This window comes from Musa acuminata, chromosome BXJ3-8 (genome assembly GCF_036884655.1).
Source record: "Musa acuminata AAA Group cultivar baxijiao chromosome BXJ3-8, Cavendish_Baxijiao_AAA, whole genome shotgun sequence".
Classification (NCBI taxonomy): Eukaryota; Viridiplantae; Streptophyta; class Magnoliopsida; order Zingiberales; family Musaceae; genus Musa; species Musa acuminata.
In genome coordinates, this window is record NC_088356.1 from 46,542,958 (window position 1) to 46,562,706 (window position 19,749).

General features: G+C 43.3%; 5 protein-coding genes across 10 annotated transcripts; 2 read left to right on the plus strand and 3 right to left on the minus strand.

Moving 5' to 3' along the window:
* Nucleotides 1-336: 336 nt before the first annotated feature.
* On the plus strand, nucleotides 337-1,673 carry LOC135645361 (gibberellin 2-beta-dioxygenase 3-like). The gene is made up of 3 exons (XM_065163675.1): nucleotides 337-778; nucleotides 845-1,190; nucleotides 1,269-1,673. The coding sequence occupies exons 1-3, from the start codon at nucleotides 339-341 to the stop codon at nucleotides 1,506-1,508; spliced, it is 1,026 nt and encodes a 341-aa protein (XP_065019747.1). The 5' UTR covers nucleotides 337-338; the 3' UTR covers nucleotides 1,509-1,673.
* Nucleotides 1,674-4,835: 3,162 nt separating this feature from the next.
* LOC135580927 (interactor of constitutive active ROPs 4-like) lies at nucleotides 4,836-7,086 on the minus strand. 3 transcript variants are annotated; one of them, XM_065161481.1, is made up of 4 exons: nucleotides 6,744-7,086; nucleotides 6,065-6,107; nucleotides 5,873-5,972; nucleotides 4,836-5,802 (listed from the first exon to the last, which is right to left on the minus strand). In XM_065161481.1, the coding sequence occupies exons 2-4, from the start codon at nucleotides 6,079-6,081 to the stop codon at nucleotides 5,071-5,073; spliced, it is 849 nt and encodes a 282-aa protein (XP_065017553.1). In that variant the 5' UTR covers nucleotides 6,082-6,107; nucleotides 6,744-7,086; the 3' UTR covers nucleotides 4,836-5,070. The 3 variants fall into 3 exon arrangements, with proteins under 3 accessions (XP_065017553.1, XP_065017554.1, XP_065017551.1); XM_065161482.1 differs by lacking the exon at nucleotides 6,744-7,086 and adding an exon at nucleotides 6,247-6,710; XM_065161479.1 differs by lacking the exon at nucleotides 6,744-7,086 and having other exon boundaries at nucleotides 6,065-6,234.
* Nucleotides 7,087-7,693: 607 nt separating this feature from the next.
* Nucleotides 7,694-11,177, minus strand: LOC135644067 (14-3-3-like protein B). Of its 2 annotated transcripts, none has more exons than XM_065161478.1 (7): nucleotides 11,017-11,177; nucleotides 10,617-10,923; nucleotides 10,459-10,546; nucleotides 9,720-9,829; nucleotides 9,481-9,629; nucleotides 8,292-8,347; nucleotides 7,694-7,963 (listed from the first exon to the last, which is right to left on the minus strand). In XM_065161478.1, exons 1-7 carry the CDS (start codon nucleotides 11,087-11,089, stop codon nucleotides 7,961-7,963), a joined length of 786 nt encoding a protein of 261 aa, XP_065017550.1. In that variant the 5' UTR covers nucleotides 11,090-11,177; the 3' UTR covers nucleotides 7,694-7,960. The 2 variants fall into 2 exon arrangements, with proteins under 2 accessions (XP_065017550.1, XP_065017549.1); XM_065161477.1 differs by having other exon boundaries at nucleotides 8,292-8,350.
* A 535-nt stretch (nucleotides 11,178-11,712) lies between these two features.
* LOC135645961 (protein CONSERVED ONLY IN THE GREEN LINEAGE 160, chloroplastic-like) lies at nucleotides 11,713-16,254 on the plus strand. Of its 3 annotated transcripts, XR_010498926.1 has the most exons (11): nucleotides 11,713-12,118; nucleotides 12,202-12,257; nucleotides 12,359-12,455; nucleotides 12,564-12,662; nucleotides 13,020-13,100; nucleotides 13,260-13,351; nucleotides 13,943-14,035; nucleotides 15,008-15,076; nucleotides 15,252-15,423; nucleotides 15,764-15,831; nucleotides 16,057-16,254. XR_010498926.1 is itself a non-coding variant. In XM_065164937.1 (10 exons), the coding sequence occupies exons 1-9, from the start codon at nucleotides 11,795-11,797 to the stop codon at nucleotides 15,382-15,384; spliced, it is 1,044 nt and encodes a 347-aa protein (XP_065021009.1). In that variant the 5' UTR covers nucleotides 11,713-11,794; the 3' UTR covers nucleotides 15,385-15,423; nucleotides 15,764-15,989. The 3 variants fall into 3 exon arrangements, 2 of the variants coding, with proteins under 2 accessions (XP_065021009.1, XP_065021010.1); XM_065164937.1 differs by lacking the exon at nucleotides 16,057-16,254 and having other exon boundaries at nucleotides 15,764-15,989; XM_065164938.1 differs by lacking the exon at nucleotides 16,057-16,254 and having other exon boundaries at nucleotides 11,716-12,118; nucleotides 12,205-12,257; nucleotides 15,764-15,989.
* Nucleotides 16,255-17,151: 897 nt separating this feature from the next.
* LOC135645962 (cyclic dof factor 4-like) lies at nucleotides 17,152-18,538 on the minus strand. Its single transcript, XM_065164939.1, has one exon. It carries the CDS (start codon nucleotides 17,781-17,783, stop codon nucleotides 17,316-17,318), a length of 468 nt encoding a protein of 155 aa, XP_065021011.1. The 5' UTR covers nucleotides 17,784-18,538; the 3' UTR covers nucleotides 17,152-17,315.
* Between the last annotated feature and the right edge of the window lie 1,211 nt (nucleotides 18,539-19,749).

Sequence of the window (19,749 nt, forward strand, 5' to 3'; positions counted from 1 at the left end):
GCAGTCATCCATACAATGTGAATGGAGTTAGCGTGGAGTCGTCGATCGGCTAAGCGCACTTGTACACGGCATCAAAGAGATAACGTGATTAGCCTTCTGTTATTGGCATATTAGTCGACTGAAGAACACGGACATGAAAACATTCCTTTGACTGCTTCGAGTTCCAAGTCATTCAATACAGTAAAAGCTAGTCTTATGGACCTCCGATTCAACACCTAATCTTTCCTATTGCTATTAGAGTATTAAGTAAACATTGACCGTCTTCTAATCTCCCACCAAATAATCCGCATTGACACCATACCAAATGGCTATATATAAAGTCCACGGAGTCCTCACACATGCAGCTCTTACTCCGGAATACCAACTCAGGACTCCTTTCTCTTACAGCCGCCATGGTGGTCTTAGCCAACCCTGCACTTCACTCGATCCCTCTCGTCGGCTCCCCCAAACACGGCGCTCGATTCACCGGCATCCCGGTCGTCGACCTGTCGAGGCCCGGGGCAGGCGAAGCCATCGTCAGGGCCTGCGAAGACTTGGGCTTCTTTAAGCTCGTCAACCATGGCATTCCCGTGGAGCTCATGCGGAGACTGGAGGCGGAGGCGGTGAAGTTCTTCTCCTTGCCGCAGGTGGAGAAGGAGAAGTCTGGCCCCGCCAACCCTTTCGGATACGGGGATAAGAGGATTGGCGTCAATGGCGACGTCGGCTGGTTGGAGTACCTCCTCTTCGTGGTCACCTCCGACCCCTTGTCCTGCACATCAATGACGGCCTGCTCTTTCCGGTATGAGCTCAGACGTGACAGGTTTCGACCTTATTTTCTGGTACCGACCTGTGGATGCCATTGCAGCTCTGCTTTAAGCGAGTACCTAGTGGCCGTCAGGAAGATGGCCTCCGACGTGCTCCGGTCGATGGCCGAAGGTCTAAAGATCGAGCCGCGAGATGCTTTGAGCAAGCTTGCGATGGACGAACACAGCGACGGCATCATCAGGCTGAACCACTACCCGCCGTACCCGCAGCTCCGAGGGCTCAACCGCAGCTTGACCGGCTTCGGAGAGCACACGGACCCGCAGATCATATCGGTCTTGCGATCCAACGATAGCTCAGGCTTGCAGATCTCGCTCGAGGACGGCAGCTGGGTCTCGGTTCCGCCCGACCAAGCGTCCTTCTTCATCAACGTCGGCGACTGCCTGCAGGTGAAGTCTGCTCCGCATCATCCTCCGCACGATACATTGCATGCCCATCTGCTGATGCTCGACATGGTCGGCACACAGGTTCTGACGAACGGGAGGTTCAGGAGCGTGAGGCACCGGGTGGCGGCGAACGGCCTCAAGCCACGCGTGTCCATGATCTACTTCTTCGGCCCGCCACCGGCGCAGAGGATTGCACCGCTGCCGCAGCTGATGGGGGAGGGGAAGCAGAGCAAGTACAAGGAGTTCACATGGGGCGAGTACAAGAAGGCTGCCTACCGATCAAGGTTGGGGGACAACAGGCTCGTGCAGTTCGAGAAGTAGCAGGGGTGGTGGTCGTCCATGAATGACAGATGCCTGGTGTAGGCCAACCCTGACCTCCGACCCTGCTTTTGCTACCCAAACTTGGAAAACCAAACATGTTTCTCCTCCTCCTTTCTTCTCTGTACAAAACCTCGTTTAACATCTCAGAAGAAAGGCTTTTCTGAAGACGAAGCTAAAACCTCGATATCAGAAGCTCCGAGTGCGCAGCAACCGAACACAGAGAGATCCTTTAAACTTCGGCCGACACTTCGTCTACCTGCTATCCCAAGAACAATGCAAGGCATTGTCACGTTTGCCAACTCATAACAACAACAACATAAAATATACAAGTATGAAAAATATATATACTGAGACTACTTAAAGGGTTAATTCTTGGGACTGCAAAACAAGAATAATTAAAGATCTCTCTCTATCTCTCTCTCTCTCTCTCTATCTATCTATCTGTCTGTCTATCTATCTATCTATCTATCTGGTCCAATTACTGCCATAAAGCTGGTTGTGTGGGAAACAGCAAAACATGTATTACAGATAAATGTGCCAATTAAATTAGAGACTCTCTCTGTATCTATCTGTAGGCCTACGGAGCTATCTATCTATCTATCCATCTTTTACTGCCATGAAAAGCTTGCCAACAAGCAGCCTTTTGCATGTAATACAGGAGTACAGGCCTCTCTCCCAAAGCGACCCATAATGGGAACAGTGAATAGGGATGGTACAAGAGGAAAGCAGGGATTCACCAATGGGGAATGAGATGCAGCCACAAGTGAAGGTCACAAACATTTGCGGCATAAGGAAAGGAACAGACAAGAACAGGTGCCGACCTTTTGGATCTCCATGTACGCTCGGTGCAGGACTAGCTTCAACCCAATGGTCACTACGTGCAATCTAAGGATTAGATCTAACTCGTGTTCCATTGCCATGTAAATTGCCCAAACATTTTCATGCATAAAATTCTTCCTACAAATCATACTCTGTACGTACACATTGGAATCCTAACGAGTTCTTCCCCTGCTTGTTCGAATTTACTTCGAAGGGGTTCACATAGCCTATTGGCTATACTTCCATCTCACCCACCTGCATGCAGGTGATCGGAGATGGTGACGGCTCACGGTGCAGCTCCCATCACACGGCAAGTAGGCGAGAGAGTGATGAGCCAGTGACGGGTGGGGAAAGGTATCTACCGCACTCACGCGAGTAACTGCTGCTGCTGCTGATCCGGTGAGAGTGAGGGAGGAGGACAGAAGTGCATGCCGCTCCATCGCTTTCCCTTGTTCTTTCTCTTTTGCTGCTTTTGAAGATTCTCGGGGCACTGTCGAAGCTTTTGATGGCAACTTCTTCTTCTGTTCGAGCCGGAGTCGTATTAACTACTACTGGGTCGCGCTCGACGCAAGCGATCGTTCCTGCGGGCTGCAATTATTGGAGACAAAGTGACTTCCCATGCCAAGCCACCTCCCTTAAAACTCGTGGCTCTCCACGTTCACAGAAGACGAGTCCCGCTTTGACCGCACACGCATAGATCACTTTCCCCACCGCCGTCGCCGCCACCGAGGCGAAAAAGAAGATCAGGAGCAAGCTTCCTCGTCGTTTTCGGGCGTACGAAGCGGAGGCGGCGGAGGACGAGCTCCATGTCATGCCCATGCTCCTGTGTTCGTCTCTGAAAGCGACAGCTGCGGTGGAGCAAGCGAAGCCATGTATGGAGCCTCGCTCTCTCTCTCTCTCTCGCTGGCTTTTGTGTTCTGTCTCGATCGGTGGCCTCGTGGGTCTATTCGATTGGCTAGCATTTTTGAGTTCTTTACTCATAAAGAGTTCAATGAGATCGCTGTATAAGTGAATTCGTGTGAGATGATTGATGTCCGATAGGCAGTGGGCGTACGTTTGAAGATACACTTTTACTTATTATGTTTATTATTATCATTGCTATATATATATATACGTATTCGAAGGAGAGGACAGTGACGTAAATGGAGACTTCAGGGTGGCAGTGGGTGGTCAACGGTGTGTTGGCGGTCTTGGAATCTGATTTGGATGGCTTGTGCCAGTCGGGACGGCAGGCGGGAGGGGACCCACCATCTTAGAAACGCATAAGAAACGCGAGCGGGTAACGGAGATTTAAGAAGACGGTCATTATATATATATATATATATATATATATTGTTGAGTTAGTCTCGCTCGAGCATTAACACCGCTTGTACATCTTAGATGGACTTAGTAACTAAATTGTCTTAATTCTTAAGATTCCTAAAAATATTTATCAATCTCCACATAAATAATATATAAGTTATTAATAAATATGTGTCACTGAGCTCAGCCAATTGTTTCATAGATGCAATGCAGAGATGTCGATGAAACATTTTTTTTTTTTATCTTCGATGCTACAATTAAAATATCTTCAAAAAAGAAAATAAAATAATATAGTGTAGTTCTATTAAAATATATTATTTAATCATAATTTAATTGATTTATTCATGAAGTAAATTTGATTACTTTAAAGATATGTAAACATCTATTAAACAAGGAGAAAGAGGATGCGGAAAATATTTTTTTTTAAAAATCATATTATTGAATATTATAAATATTTATCGAGGATCTTAAAAATTTATCTATATAAAAAGATGATATTTTATCAATTATCATCAAGTATGAAAAAAAATATTTTTAATAAAAATTTATTACATTCATCAAAGCAAGGTATGCAATATCGTATCGTACCGGTGTTTCGAGATTAGCTCGGTACAGTACGGTACTGGTGTACACCAGGACATACCGAACGATACATCAGGATTTACTGAACGATTTTAAATATTTCTTCTTCTTACTATAGCACTGAAGCACGATTCGTCTAGTAGCGAGTGGTCTATGTATTGGTATGTCGTCGGACCGGTACATAATGTCCGTACCGGACGGTATCATTCGAAATTGCATACCATGCTTCAAAGGAAAACGATATCATTTTTTCTTCGATGTTCAAATTAAAATTTCTTCCAAAAAAATTAACAAAATTACCTTCTATGCTTATGTTAAAATTAATTTACCCATTATTTTAATTTATTTTGATTATCCGTTAAAAAAATTACAATAGCATCTCGGAAATACTATCAGAATTTGAGCTAAATGAGCATTAAATGATAAGGGAAAATCCAAGCCAAATGAGATTAAAAAAAAAAACATATTAGAAATGTGTATTAGACCCTATTTCAAATATATTCCAAATACAATACAAATACACCCTTTAGTGGTGAATTTATAGAGTCTCATCGTATCTATATGGAAAGAAAATGAGTGAGAGTTAGTGATGAATGAACATACAAACCATTTAGGATCGAACCATTAAGGAAACGAACACTTCATTTACGTGCCAAACAACGTTTGGACATTTTTAAGGCTCCGAACCATCTCGCCACAAATGTATACATCGTTGCAGCTCCAACACACAGTTAAAAGGTTACCAAAAATAGGAAGTGGTTGGTTTGGTTGTCTTCGACCGACACAACCAAAGCTGAGAGCAGCAAAAGCAGGAGGAGGACAAGGAGGACGCTGCTGTTGTTGTTCCCTTCCATGCTTACTACTGCTGCTGCTGCTGTTGCTGGATTCTCTTCTTCCACAGCTCTCCGAACATCCGAATTCCCACCGCTGCCTTCCTTCTCGCTCCTCCAGCCATCTCCTCCTCCGATTCACCGGCGATCAACGGCGAGCATCGTCCGAAATATCCGACACCACCAAGGTGTTTGTCCGGTGTACCGGCGGTGGCCAGCAAAGTGACTGCCGCCTCAGCTGCCTTGCGCCACTGCTCCGTCTGTGCCCGCAGCCGCCTCATCTCCGCCTCGAGTCTGGCTTTTGCTCCCTCCGCCACCGCCAAGTGCTGCACCAGCTCTGCTGCTCTCGCCGTGCTCTCCTTCAACTCCTCTTCCAATGACTCTATCCTCGTCTTCAGCTCGTGTTCTCTGGCTCCCGCTGCTGCCGCCATCCTCGCGGCTTCTTCCTCGGCTCTTCTCTTGAAGATCATGTTCTCTTCCAAAAGAGTCAGTACCTCCTCCTCTTTCGCCAGTATCATGGCCTTGAGCTCCACCGCCTCTGGGCTCTCGTGTAGCCCATGTTCGATCATTGTCTCATCGGTGGGCGAAGGAGAGCTGAGGTCGGCCGCTTCGGACTCGGGCTCCAACTCCTTGTCGAACTTCTCATCATCGATCTTGACGTCTTCAGCAGAGTCCAGGAGTGGGTCTCCGACCTTCCTGAGCCCTTCCTGGGCTTTGCTCAACTTGGCCTCCAAGTCCTCCACCTTGGTGCCTCGCTTCCTCTGCCAAACAAGTTAGGATGAGAGAGAGAGAGCGGGATCTCGCTAACTGAGGGTGAGGATCTCAGGATACCTCGACAGCCATTCCGGGAAGGAGGTTGGCGTCGGAGATGACGGTGGTCGTCATGGGGCGCAGAGGGGCTCGTGGGAGCTGCTGAGGCAAATCTGGCCCTCTGACACGGCAGAAAACCTCAACTCAGATGGGATCAACAGCGACTTGGAAGAAGAAGAAGAACCTCAGTGACATTACAGCAACACAAGTTACCTTGTCCTGATGGGCATCGAGTCGAAGGAGCTTCGCGTCTTCCCTGCAAACAAAGAAGAGAGTTGGATGTGCAGAGATCAAGATGACGCACAGACACACTTATAGGAGACGCGCATTCGGAAGAGGCGATTCAAATTTCAAAAACTAGGAGGAGATTGGTGAGGTGAGTTATGGATATCAACTAGTAAAGCAGATTCGGGAGCTTCTGGTCCCGGTGGTCACCGGCAATGAAGGCCACCCACCACCATGTTTGAGTACCACGAAGAACTATTTGTACTCTGTATGCCTCCGACTCCACCGCATTCATTCACTCCACACTTGAACTGCTGCAACTCATGTCTCTCATCCATGTGTTTTGTACTGCTGCATCTTAAATAAGGAGAGATGCGTGCATGATTGGCATCAGAGCAATGTGGAGCCCGATTTGGTGCAGAAATGTCACGTTGCTGCTGTTGTTGTTTCTAATCTACCGCAGGTTTAGAAACCAAGATGGGGGGGTGGGGAGCATTGGAGGAGGAAAGCTCTGAATTCTGATGACACAGAGATGGGATTCTATTCGAGCTTATAGATATCCAGTTCATGGAGAAGGGATGCGCCGCAGACTTGCATCCATGAAAATAAATGCTATGCCCTGATTCGAATAAATGGATCGAAGAAGAACAGCGTGAAGACTGCTCACCTCTGGGATGGGATTCTTGACGCGGAATCCTCGAATCCTTTGGTCTTCTTCAACAAGAAAGGAAAGAAAAAAAGAGGGAGTGAGTGACATCGGGTGGAGTCATCGCATCAGGAACAGCGACTGAGAAGAAAAAGGTTTGATTGATGGTGACGATCGTTCCCAACGGCGACTGTGCGGTTTGTCATAAAGCGGCTTCGTTAGTGGTCGTGTTCCGAGCCATGCTTTTGAATTAAAGTCGAGTTGTTTCCACACCGGTCCAAAGCATCTGCTGCAGGACTGCGCTACTCTGTCTCTCTCTGCATCGGCTTTTGCAATGCGACACCAAGGAAAAAGGTTGGGAACCTTTTGGTCCATCAGGTCTACTAGTTCGCAAATGATCTAAAATTAATGGGCGGTGCCCGTGACAGGATAAATAAATAATTCACAGATCACAGATCAAAGAATCATGTTGGTTCCTCCTCGCTACTTAAAAGTTACTTCAGATCAAATGAAATCCATGAGTTTAATGGTGGCTGAAATGATCGACGTGCCAACAATTATTGATGTGCCATATCTGTTTTAAATTCTACCAATTTGATAGTGCTAGTGTTAGGGGAATATAATTACATCAAACAGTCGGGACACCAACGAAAGCAGGATAGTGTATCGTATCGACGATCTTAGGCTAGCATGTTAGACTGATATCTGATATCAATATATTAGGAGGGCAAATGAATTATATCAATCTCCCACAAAACCACCAACACAAAAAGCAAGGAATATCCTCATGTGCGATAGACGTACTAATACGCACCATTCTATTCAATGTGCGTGCAGACTCACACGAGGAATTAAATGGACATCCGTCTTCGTCACCCTGCACCGACAATGGCAGTTCAAGTGTCTGTCTCTATAAGCACGATCCTTGTACTGAGCGATTTGGTTTTCTGCTCTTCTTATACTCCCTTCCCTTTGGAAACTACGACTGACCTTTCCAATCACAGGAATTTCGATACAGTAACAAGAAAAATGACACTCGACACTAATGACACATCAAGCACCAACCACACAGCCACTACCCAAAAGAGATGCACGATCCAAGTTCAGATGAATTCCTAACTCAAGTCTATCGAAACAAGACATGAGTACAGATAGATAATTTAAGAACTGGAACCCCTTTAGAAGCAAGCAAGGTGACGATGCTGCCTCCACATGATCGTATCCTCCCGGTTCCCTCTTCACTGCAACCATTTTCCAATATTCAGAATTCAGATGGCATGTCGTGATATCAGTTTCACTCATATCATGATGTACAATGTTAAGTAACATGTGTGGTTAGGGTAAACCATGACGAACATGAGCCTTAGCATCCACTAGTTGTGGATCATGTCCAAATGGTGGAATATCCAGAGTTTGAGGACGCACTTGGATCGGATCCAAGTACATCGTGTTATGATCATACCATGGAAGGGCGACCTATCTCCCAGCTTTTGGTCCCTAATTTTGCACCAACATGTGGACTGAATTCAATCGGTATGTTAATTGGGCTCAGCAAGTAAAGAAACCAACCTCTGCATCATCGACCGCACCAGGCTTCCCATTACTCTCCTTTATGGCATCTTCTACTGCTGCTCAAATGACGGGAAAAAGAACAATAGAAATCCTTTTAGAAATAAAAATGGTAGCTACAGTAACTTACAATAAAAAAGTCCTAAAAGTCATTATTAATTACGACGAGAATGAAAATTGCCACAGTAAACAAGAGATTACAACAAAGAGCAAGATTCATCAGAGAAATCAACAGAGCAAAATTATAAGCTCAACTAAAAAATTGAAAAAAAATATGGATAAGTATGCTAACTGAAATGTTTGATCATCTACAGGAAGAGAATTCTTACAGAGAAAATTCAAATGGCCCACAGGAGGCAGCAGTACCTCCAGACATACTAACCATAGAAGCAAGTAACAGCACAGTAACAAATTTGATCATTACATAAACAATACAAAATGTTATGTGAAATATATCTTTGATGCACCGTACTGTACCATTCTGGTCCATCATAGTATTTTCATAGCGAATAATTAAAATGCTGGATTCTCCAATTATAGTCTTTAAACTATAATTAAAATGCTGGTCCATCATAGTCTTTAAACTATGGTTCTTGTATACCTTTCTTCAGTAAGACGAAAACTTTGTCAATAACATAGCAATTGATGCTGATTATAAATTACTTAACCATGAATTATTTCATATGCATTTATACCTATTGGATTTACATACCTTAGCAATAGAATTGTATCAATTAAGATCAAACTGGATTCATCTCTATATTTGACCATAAAATGATGGTCGTCATAATCTGAGTTTAGGAGACAAAACTAAAACCATGTTCACGTTCATACTCATTAACACTGTTGTACCAAGTTATAGTTTTCTAACCTACAAATGACTTAATTGGGTAACTAGAACCAAATCTGAAATGAATTGTTCTAAAATGTCTTTGGTATTTAATTCCATATGAGAGACGACCCCAAATTTACAAAACAGGAAGAGAAATCATGAAAATATATATCTTGAGAATCTACAACGATCTTGTTATCCTAAACTGATAAATAATTATATTTAGATGATACAAAGTAATTTCCTTGTTAGAAGATGGCACACTGATCAACAAAAGCAAATATTAGCTTATCATGAAAGTATGCTGCTCTCTCATATGCCACCAAGAATTAACACTTAAAAATTATTAACTATTACCTCCGTCATCAGGGATGTCAGAAGTCCATAAGGTAAGATTATCCCTCAACAGTTGCATGATCAATGTGCTGTCCTTGTATGATTCTTCACTCAGTGTGTCAAGCTCAGAAATAGCTTCATCAAAAGCTTCCTTGGCAAGGTGGCAAGCCCTGCATATTGAGAAGTTATTTGAAGAGGAAGAAAACAAATCAGCCAACAGACACACAACTGAAATGCTGTTCTAAAAGGATGTACCATACCGTTCAGGTGAGTTCATGATCTCATAATAAAATACCGAGAAATTCAATGCTAAACCCAATCGAATTGGATGAGTAGGAGCCAGATCTGCCTCAGCTGTACTGGTAGCTGCCTGCAAACAGTTACAGCTGATGCTTCAGAAAAAAAGCGCAACAAGCGAACTAGAGCAACATTAAATTCACAGCAGATAGCACAAAATCCTAGTTAGTCAATGAAACATGGATACATCTCTCCTGGAAAACAAAAGACAAAGACTACAGATGCTAAAAAGAAAAAAAAAATCCAAACAGGGGACAGTCTGAGAATCCTATGAGATATGTCATAAGATGGGATGGTAGAAATTTACAAATGTTCTCCTGTGCAAAAGTTTGGCAGGAAAAAGAGATACCTCCAGTGGTAGAGCACACCCATGGTCAAGCTAATACCAAGTGAAACTTTAATCATCCACCAAGAAATATATCATGATATAAGCATCTTAAATAATACAAGTTCATCATGTATCGTGTTCTCATAGCAATAATATCCAGCCTAACGACAAATATAAGGATTTGATTGCATGCAACAAAGACATACAATAAGAATGATGAACTTTACAGCAAGCAAACATTATCACCAGAAGCTAGTTCTAGCGGAAACACCTATCTCTGTGGCAATGCAAATAGTTTCCTATAGAGCAGACAAATCAAAATAGACAGCACAAATGTAGATTTGGGAAACAAAAATGGAGCCAAAAATCTAGACCTGATACGCTTTAAGAGACTGCTCTGAGTTTTCTTTTCTCTCGTTTCCAGACTTGAACTCCGCCAGGTAACGGTAGTAGTCGGCCTTCCTGTAATTAGACCACCCAAAACCATAAAGATCCGCAGAACAGAATCAGGATGATTTTATACACGACTAACATCTTGTAGTAGAAGACAGAGGATTCCCCGGCCGACGTCGAGGGGATGAGGTGCTCGTCGATCAGGGCAATAATGTCGGCGCAGATGTTCGAGAGCTCCGACTCGACCTTGTGGCAGTACTCCTTGATACTCTTCACGTGGTGCTCGTTGCCCTTCGTCTCCTCCTTCTGCTCGATCGAAGAGAGGATCCTCCACGAAGCCCTCCTTGCGCCGACCACGTTCTTGTAGCCCACCGAGAGCAAGTTCCGCTCCTCCACGGTGAGTTCCACGTCGAGCTTCGCGACCTTCTTCATCGCATCCACCATCTCTGCCGCCAACAGAACGGATCGGGTGGGAAGGCGGCAAGAACCCTAATCGATGGAAACCCTAGCGTTCGAGATCACGGGAATCAAACACCTACCGTCGTAGCGCTCGGCTTGCTCCGCCAGCTTGGCGATGTAGACGAAGCTCTCGCGCTCTTTCTGCGACGCCATTGCCGATCCAACCGGGGCTCTGCCTCGATCTCTCTCTCCCCCCCTCTTCTGGGCTTCGGATCGGCGCCAATACGAACCACAGAACAGCGAAGAACTGCCGTGCATACATTTATAGTCGTCGACAGCACCCAGCTTCATGATTGATGGTGAAGAGCCGTGTGATCCAACGGCTCCGGCGGATTGCATGATGAGAAAACGGACGACCCATTTCCAACTAACAATAACAAATGCAAATTACATCCTAAGAATTATGATAGACAAATAAGAATTATAATTTATCATATTCAAATTATATTATTTATTTTTATATTAATACATACCATAAACAAGATTAATAATCACTCTGATCTAATTAATTCGTCATTAAAAGTGACGTGCCGTGACAAGATTAAATGAGATCATACCATATGACGACATACTTATTTGGGCCGGTTGATGCCGGCCCACCAAGTCATCGCCAATGGATCCACCTCACCGTCCAGATATTGATGGGCAACATATGGTCGGAGAACTGACACACGATGCGTGTCCCAGCCAGATATTTGTCTTGCACCCGACTTCGTACCCACCCAATCACCGGCGAGACAACGGGCTTTGGCGGATCGGACCCCACTTGCCGTCTCGCGTATAGATCAAGAAGGGCGTCGCACGACGTGTCGTCACATTTTGGGTCGGGAGCGGCACGGCAGTGGACGGGAGACGACGATGGCCGCCCTCAACGCCTCCGCGTGCGCCGCCTTCCGCTCCGTCGTACGCTCGGCGGCGGATTCTCCGGTCGATGACCCGTCCCCCTCCCTCCCCGCCCGCGTCGTCCTCCCCAAGAAGAAGCCGCTCAAGTGGTCCACCGGCGTCGCCCCCGGCGAGTACGGCGGCCCTCCGACCACCACCAAGCTCCGGAAGTACTGGGGCGGCGGGGACGAGGATCCCGTGACCGCCACTGATGACTTCATCTGGAACAAGGAGTTCCTCGGCCGCATGCAGCAGTTACTCGACGAAGACCAGGCGACCCCCAATCCTGTTCCTTCGCTGGTATTCATCCCTGCAATCGTCAAGGCTTTTTCCTCAATGGAAGTTTCTCTGCTTTCAATTTCTGATTCTACCTTCATTTGAAGCAGAAGGAGCCGGATTCAGGTTTCCTTAGCCTCAATCGAGCTCTGAGTCTCGACAGGTTCCTTGATATTTCTAATCCTCTGTTCCTCTCTGATTTCAAATCTATGCTTTTTGTTTGGTTGCATCGATTAATTTGGGAATAAATATGACAATTTCCAGCATAGAGATTGACTTGAGCGAAGAGCTGAAGCCGCCACCGAAGCCGGTGTTGGAACAGCAGGTAGAGGCCGCGAGGAATGGCCTTTCGGCAACCGAAGTAGGTTTTCTTGATCTAACTTGTTGCTGCAGTGCAGGGAATCTGATGCTAAGAGTGGCTTGTAGTCTAAACAATTGAATGATTGAGCTAAATCTTTCTCTTACGTAGGGCACGAATGATACTGCATCACCGAGGTGGAGGTTGGTCCCTACTCGGAGGGAGCAAGCAAAGTGGGATAGAGCGAGTAAGGCGGCCACCGGTGGCAGTGTAAGTTATCGATATTCTTAGTTTCTCATCATGGATACTACTTGGTTTTGAAGCTTGGAGTAGACACTGGAGATCTGCAGGCAAACTATTTCTACTGTTGTTCTAATTCTCATTACAATTTGAATTGTGTGAGCTGGTTGTATAATTTATATTTGCAGCCTTTCAGGTGTCTTGGTTTTCTTGTAAGTTGCAAGCATCAAGCCCTAGCTTATATTTCTTTTAGTCCTTGGTTGGCTTCGTTTGCATGATAGACACATAGATCAGTCTGAAGTAAAACCAAAACTGGATAGCTTGCTTTGCTTTTACAATCGGTCCTTGTTATTAGATGATTTTTTCAGAACTTGTAAAATGCTGTAGGATGTTATTTTACGAGAATCAAAGAGGGCTCATGGGGATCCCAAGGTCTTAGCAGCCCAATCACAAGAGCAGTATATTAAGGTATCCTCCTTACTGTTACGTATACGCCGATACTATTTTGGAAGGCATAAAAAACAGTCTTGTGTTAAGCCCTGGAGAGTTCCCTGATGCACGCTAAGATATTTGTTAGAAGTTGTTAGTTGTTACTGAAGAAATCAATCGTTCTTCATCCTTTTGCAGTTGAAACGGAAGCTACAAATTCTCACTGTCAGTATTGGTGGCATCGGAGTTGTCTCTGCATACTTTTCCTACTCTCCTGAAATTGCAGCCAGGTACTAGAGTATGTTATTGACAAATGCAATTATCATAGGCTACTTTGTCGATGAGTTATCTCTTTTTGCTATTCTAAAGCATTAGGGAAAAATATTTGAAGCATGACCATTAGTAAAGCATGGATCCTATTAGTGCACCAATGATCTGTTCATGAACCTTATATACCTCAATCACTTGTTTAGCCAGTATTTTTTTCTTTTTCTTTCTTCTCTTAAACTCATTTAGATAACATCTGGAATTACATTGGAGTGCATCATTATCCTGTTCATGCTCCTTTCCTCTTCTAATTACTCATTCGGTAACAGCTCTCTTCCTTACTCTATCAAAGTTACTGTGATAACATTTTGAATCACATCAGGATATTTCGGAAACCTCTTCAGGATACATCATGATAACATGGTTGTCCATTCAAGCACCTTGTATCTCTTGATCACTCATTTATTCACAAGTAATTCTTTCTTCTCTCAAGCTAATGGTGCTAACAATTGAGATTATGTTAATCCCTTTTCTTTTTCCCTTTAGTTTCACTTCTCTAGGAAAATGTTTCCTGTCATATCAGAAAAATTTAGTGTTTTTCTTCCTTTCTTCAGCTTTGGTGCAGGGTTGCTTGGTTCTTTGGCGTATATACGCATGCTAGGCAATACCATTGATTCAATGGCAAATGGCGCAAAAGGGTTTGTCAAGTATGAGTTGCAACCCTTTAATTGATTATTACTATTTTTCTTAGAGGAACTCATACGACAATGCATCACTTTGAATGATGACCAAAAAAGAATCTAATGTTATCAACATCTGACACGATGGATCGCTGGTGGATTTGCATGCGAAATGTTTTTTCCAGTTGAATCAATCTTATCTGAAAACTTTTTATGCTATATACATTTAATTTATAATTTTTTTCTTGGTCTAATGTTTTCTTGCAAATAGTAGGCCTTCTTCAATCCTTTGCAACAGAATCAACCTCTAGTCATGTCAAAAGATGATATATGACTGAACCTTAACATGAAATAACTCGCCATGGAAATTTTAGCAGATAACATTCACTATGTTTTAAAGATTAAACTTCCCATGGATAGGAAGTGATCTTTTCTTGAATGACCAGCTGATAAGAGTGTCTACTTAGCGTATGCATGTCTTCTGATTCAAGCTAGCTGCAACTGGTAGACGTTTATATGATGGAACAAACCTACGTGTTGTAATATCTCTTTTTTGAACTTACAGTTTTAGGAATAATTGAGGAAAGCAACAGGATGATCTCGTGCACCATATTGCATGAGTAGGAAATTGCTATGTCTCTCTACATGTGTTGACAAATCCATCTCTATTAAATGCATGTAATATTGCATTTTAATGGCTGCTTATAGATATCTCTTTGTGGTGTCTTGTATAATATTAAGGTGGTTAATATACACTGTTCTTGTGTTCTAATGTGCTGATGGTTCTTATAACGTTGCAAATTGAGAGCAAGTTGTGAAACCCTTTTACATGAAGCTGGTTCTTGTTGTGGGCCACCAGAAGTGTACGAAAAGATAATCACCAGAAGTTAATCCCCTTTTCGTTAGAACCTCTTTGCATGTTGTTGGCCACCATAATATATAGGAGTGTTGGTATTTTTTCTTTCTACGGCTTGATATGAATAAGACGTGTGTCTGCAGGGGAGCTGCTGGACAACCAAGGCTGCTGGTTCCGGTTGCACTAGTAATGATGTATAATAGGTGGAATGAGTAAGTATCCAGACTAGAAAAAAAAAAAACACTTGATCCATCTACGAGCATACTTCGAGAAGCCTTTGCACTTCAAACTTTTGAAGCGTTCCATATTCATTCATGGGGTTTTCTTTTTAGTAAAATTTGAGTTATCTGCAATAGCAATTATTGTGATTCGTTCTTTATAAAACAGGATATTAGTACCAGATTATGGCTTCATGCACTTGGAGTTGATACCGATGCTCGTTGGGTTTTTCACCTACAAAGTTGCTACATTCGTCCAAGCTATTCAGGATGCGCTGGATGTAGTTGAGAGAAGGAGCTAATCGTGATGATTCCCTGGGTTGCAGACGACACTCGACACTGTAATCACCTGTCTCCTGCAGAAATTAAAATTTATTTTTGTTGAGAAAGACAACATTTAAGATCTTGCACTTGGTAAATAGTTGATGTTCTCATAACTGCTGACATCTATTTAATGGGCATATATGTTGATGACATACTACTTTGTACTATCAAAGGAATATTCTAATTAGTGCATGTTCAGACAGACATTAATTCCTGTACATGACTTTAATACTGAGAATTGGGATTCTGATTGTCTTTATGCTGTCCCAAATTAATTCTTGTACATGACTTTAGAAACTGAGAATTGGGATTCTGATTGTCTTTATTGTGTCCCAAATTTTTTACTCCATTCTGCAGATATGTTTTGAGCATGACACTGGAACCTGTTAGCAGTTTGATATCTTCTCTGCTTTGGCTTCCCCCAGGTTGGTGGATTAAATAAAGTTTAGTTCAAATATGATAAATAAATGCTAATTTACTTGTGTATCTATATTGATTACCACAGCATGCTGCTTTATATGTCAATAACATCTTTGGATGCATCTATCCATCCATGCAAACAACATTTAGATTCCCAATACAATTATAATCTCAAGCCATCATATCCATGCATAACTGATGTGTCTATCTAACTGATCTGTGCTGTTTAGGTTGACTAAATCATTGTTTATGATGATGTTGCACCTCAAGACTCTTTTCAAGGCCTGTGTGTGTGGATCCCACACACATCAGATGTATAAAAAGTTTCTGAGGTGAATTAATCAACATGAACAGCATTGTCTTATTGTTGACTATATATGTCAAAGATAATTATTCTGAGGTGAATCTCTTCTTCTTCTTCTTCTTGATGATGACTGTTGTCCAACTAAATCAAGTTTTTTTTGTTATGTGGCTTCATTACTAGAAAGCCAAACCAAACTGTGCTTTATTCTCTGGATATTAATTAGCAAGTCTGATCTTATTTGGACAGAATCATGAAGAGACTATTCCCATTGCTTGACTACATAGGTATGCTAAATACAAGTCTTGTTGACCGAGCTAAGCAGCACACCTCAAATCCTATGAGAAAAATTTGCAGGCTGTGGGGTGATGGTGTCCCTCCACAATCCCTAATAATTATCCTCATCATATAGGACAATCTTCCTTTATGACTTTTTGGTCCAAGGAAGAACCAATGCAGCTTTCCCAGCTAACCAGGCATGGAAAGCAATCCCTTAACCAAGGCTTCATCAGTATCAGATATTGAATATTTTTAGTTGTTTTCTTTATATCAGCATACATGCATATAGATTTCATATTTATTTTTTTGTAGATGTAGAAAGGAGCACAATTTAACCAAAAGTGAATTGGCATGTGAATATATCTCATGTGTTTCTAATATCTCATTTATAAGAAATTGAGAGTCTGATGATATCATCCTAATTGTGTTCTAGGAGGCATGCAGGATGATCTCTTGCATGCATCTTGTAATGATCGTAGGATCGTCTATCATCTATTTCTTTTGTTCTTTTGACCTATTATCGTTGGCATGTTGGTATTCCATCACCTTCTCATTTTTCTTTTATTATCATGTATTATTATTAAGGTATGGTGTGTTGGTATATGGACGCAAATCATAGACTAGCAATCGAAATTGTAATCTTTGAATTTTTCAAAAGAATCTGATATGATCTAAAATTTGTGAGGATATTTTGAGATAGAATCAGATTTAAATAATTTTAAGAATTTGGAGTTTGCAAAAAAAGTGACATAAAAAATAAGATGTTAAAGGCCAAGAAATAGAAGGTTTTCTATGTGGAATCGCACTGCAATTATAGTCGTGCAAATACAACTCATAAAGGCCGGCCAAGGCATATAGAGAAACCTTTTTCCCGTGCGAGGAGCACGCTGTAATCGCATAGAAAGAAAGTCAACGAAGCCCCCCGCTGTCGAAGCCTGGGTCAACCCTCGCCGGAGCCTGCGGCCTCAGGAGCCACTGCTCCGCTGCTTCCCCGCCCAAACGCTCCCGCGGCGGGCGCTCCAGCACGCCGCCGCCGCTGCTGACGCCGACGCCACGGTGGGCGGGGCGGCCTCTCCGGCGGCCGGCGCCGACGGGGACGTTGCGGAGGGCGCCGCCGGCGGTCCAGTAGCGGTGGCAGGCCCTGCAGAAGTGCCGCGGCTGGTTCACGTTGTAGTTGTTGAAGTAGCAGAACTTGGTCTCCCTGCTCTTGCACCTCGGGCACGGCAGAGCCGCCGCCACCCTCGCCGCCGCCTCAGCCGCCCCACCCGGCCCCGACGCCACCTGCGCGGCCTCCTCTTCCTCCTTGACCTGTCTTTCCCCCTTCAGAATCACCGTTCCGAAAAGCTTGAAGCTTGCTGCTTCGTCTTCTTCTGCCATCGCGAGAGGAGAAGAAGAATATTTTGTAGGATTATACCGAGAAGAATAAGAGGAGGAGGAGAAGGGGAAAGCAGCACTCCGTAGAGTTATATGGAGAGGGATCGGAGGAGGAGGAGGAGACGGAGAAGAATGGATATATGTAAAGGGGCCAATGGAACAGCCAATAAAGGGCGAGGAAAGGCTTCATTCTTTATTTATTGTCCTTTTTCACCTCAAGCGATGAAAGGTCACCACCCCAAACTAAGCAACAAAGAGTAAGCTCGTTTGACGAAACACCACTTTGGAAGTGAGGGACTGAACTTTTCTACGAAATTTCCACCATTATTGGTGGGTGCAAATGACACACACTGCATTCTGCACTCTCATAACTTACCTTGGGAAATATTTGTGGTGGAGGTAACACTACTTTATGGTCATTTCATGTGGGGGAAAAGGTATTCATATATCCTTGAGCTCAGCCCGACGTGCAACCCTCCTGGTGATCAAAGAGGGCACACAGTATCATTGCTTCAACTCTGGATTCATTGCAGCACCAGTCTGTGGGGTTGTGATCCACAGGGGAGACATCAAGGCATGTGGGAGTAAATGGGATTTGTTTGTACTGAACCAAGAAAGATTGCAGACAAGTGTGGTTAGCATCAGAAAACTGCATCTTTTTTGGTCCTACACAAAGGATTGGCTTTTTCTTCTTCCCTCACCTTTATGATCTTGTTGGTACCAAACAAAGACGACTCTCCCATCACTGGATGGGTCCAAACTGAATCATCTGATGCATGAACATGGCGCGAGACCTGTTCGTGACGGTATGATCTAAAAAGGTCCTTTCATTCACCAAGAGGCTACTCTTTTCTGTGCCTGAGAACCGAGTCCTTGTGTGCGACAACCACCCCAGGAAGAGTGCTCAGGAGAAGCAGCCCAACTCAAAGAGATATCTTTCGGCTGCTTCCCAGGCAGCCTCCTTCCTCGGCTGAGATGAGAGTGAAGGGTAAATGGGAGCTGTCAAATGCAGAGATTCCTCCATAAAAAAACTGCAAAGTTGTCTCACTGCTTCAATCAAATGCTCACTTTTCCACATAGAAATGATAAAACTATCTCAAAAGGGCATCTTACTTTTTCTTGATGATTGAAGCATGGAAAGACATGATTGCCATCTAGCCTGCTTACTTTTTAATCATTTGTGTTGCTTTAAACTATACACTGGTAATTAAAAAAACAAGAAGCAGAAGAAGATCATAAAGAGTAAACAGTCAGTCTTGTCGTTTTCCTTTTCTAGGGTTCATCCCACCTCCATCACACCATTAGTACCACACACCAGTTTATTTAGAGGCTGAGCATTTATCTTGCTACCTTCTCCATGTTGAAAGGAACTTTTAGTTGACCGATTTCAGAGGCCTATGTGCAGTTTTTGAGAGATTTTTATAGTGACTTCTATTGGGGTTTCTTTAAACTCTGAGCTTAATCTCACTGTGAGTGTAAAGACGGGGAATTAATCTGGTTCATGTTAAGGTATGCCAAGGGTACAAGTTGAGGACTGAAACATAAGGTTGTCTTGAAACTTACTATACTCATGTGGTCACCAATTGTACATGTTGTTGCAGCTAAATATAGGATGATGAGTTGTCCAACTATCACAAAAACCAGTCAAACTAGGTATAAAGAAAGGAGCTTCCCATGAACAAAGATGAACTATAGGAGTAAGCATCAGATCTCACTATCCATGCAAGTGATCATCCTCATCTCAAGGGAGATGTATCTGTGACAGTCACTTAATATTATTATAATGAGAGTGGTGATTTGTAGACTTGAAAGGCAAATCATAACATGGAAGCATTTGCTATCGGAATCGTGGAAGGGTGAAAAAGAATTAGACATGCACATAAAAAAAAGGAGAGAATATACACATGAAGAAAACACTGAAGAGCAATAGGTGTATTTGGTAGAGTTGATTTTGCATTTGGAATTTCCT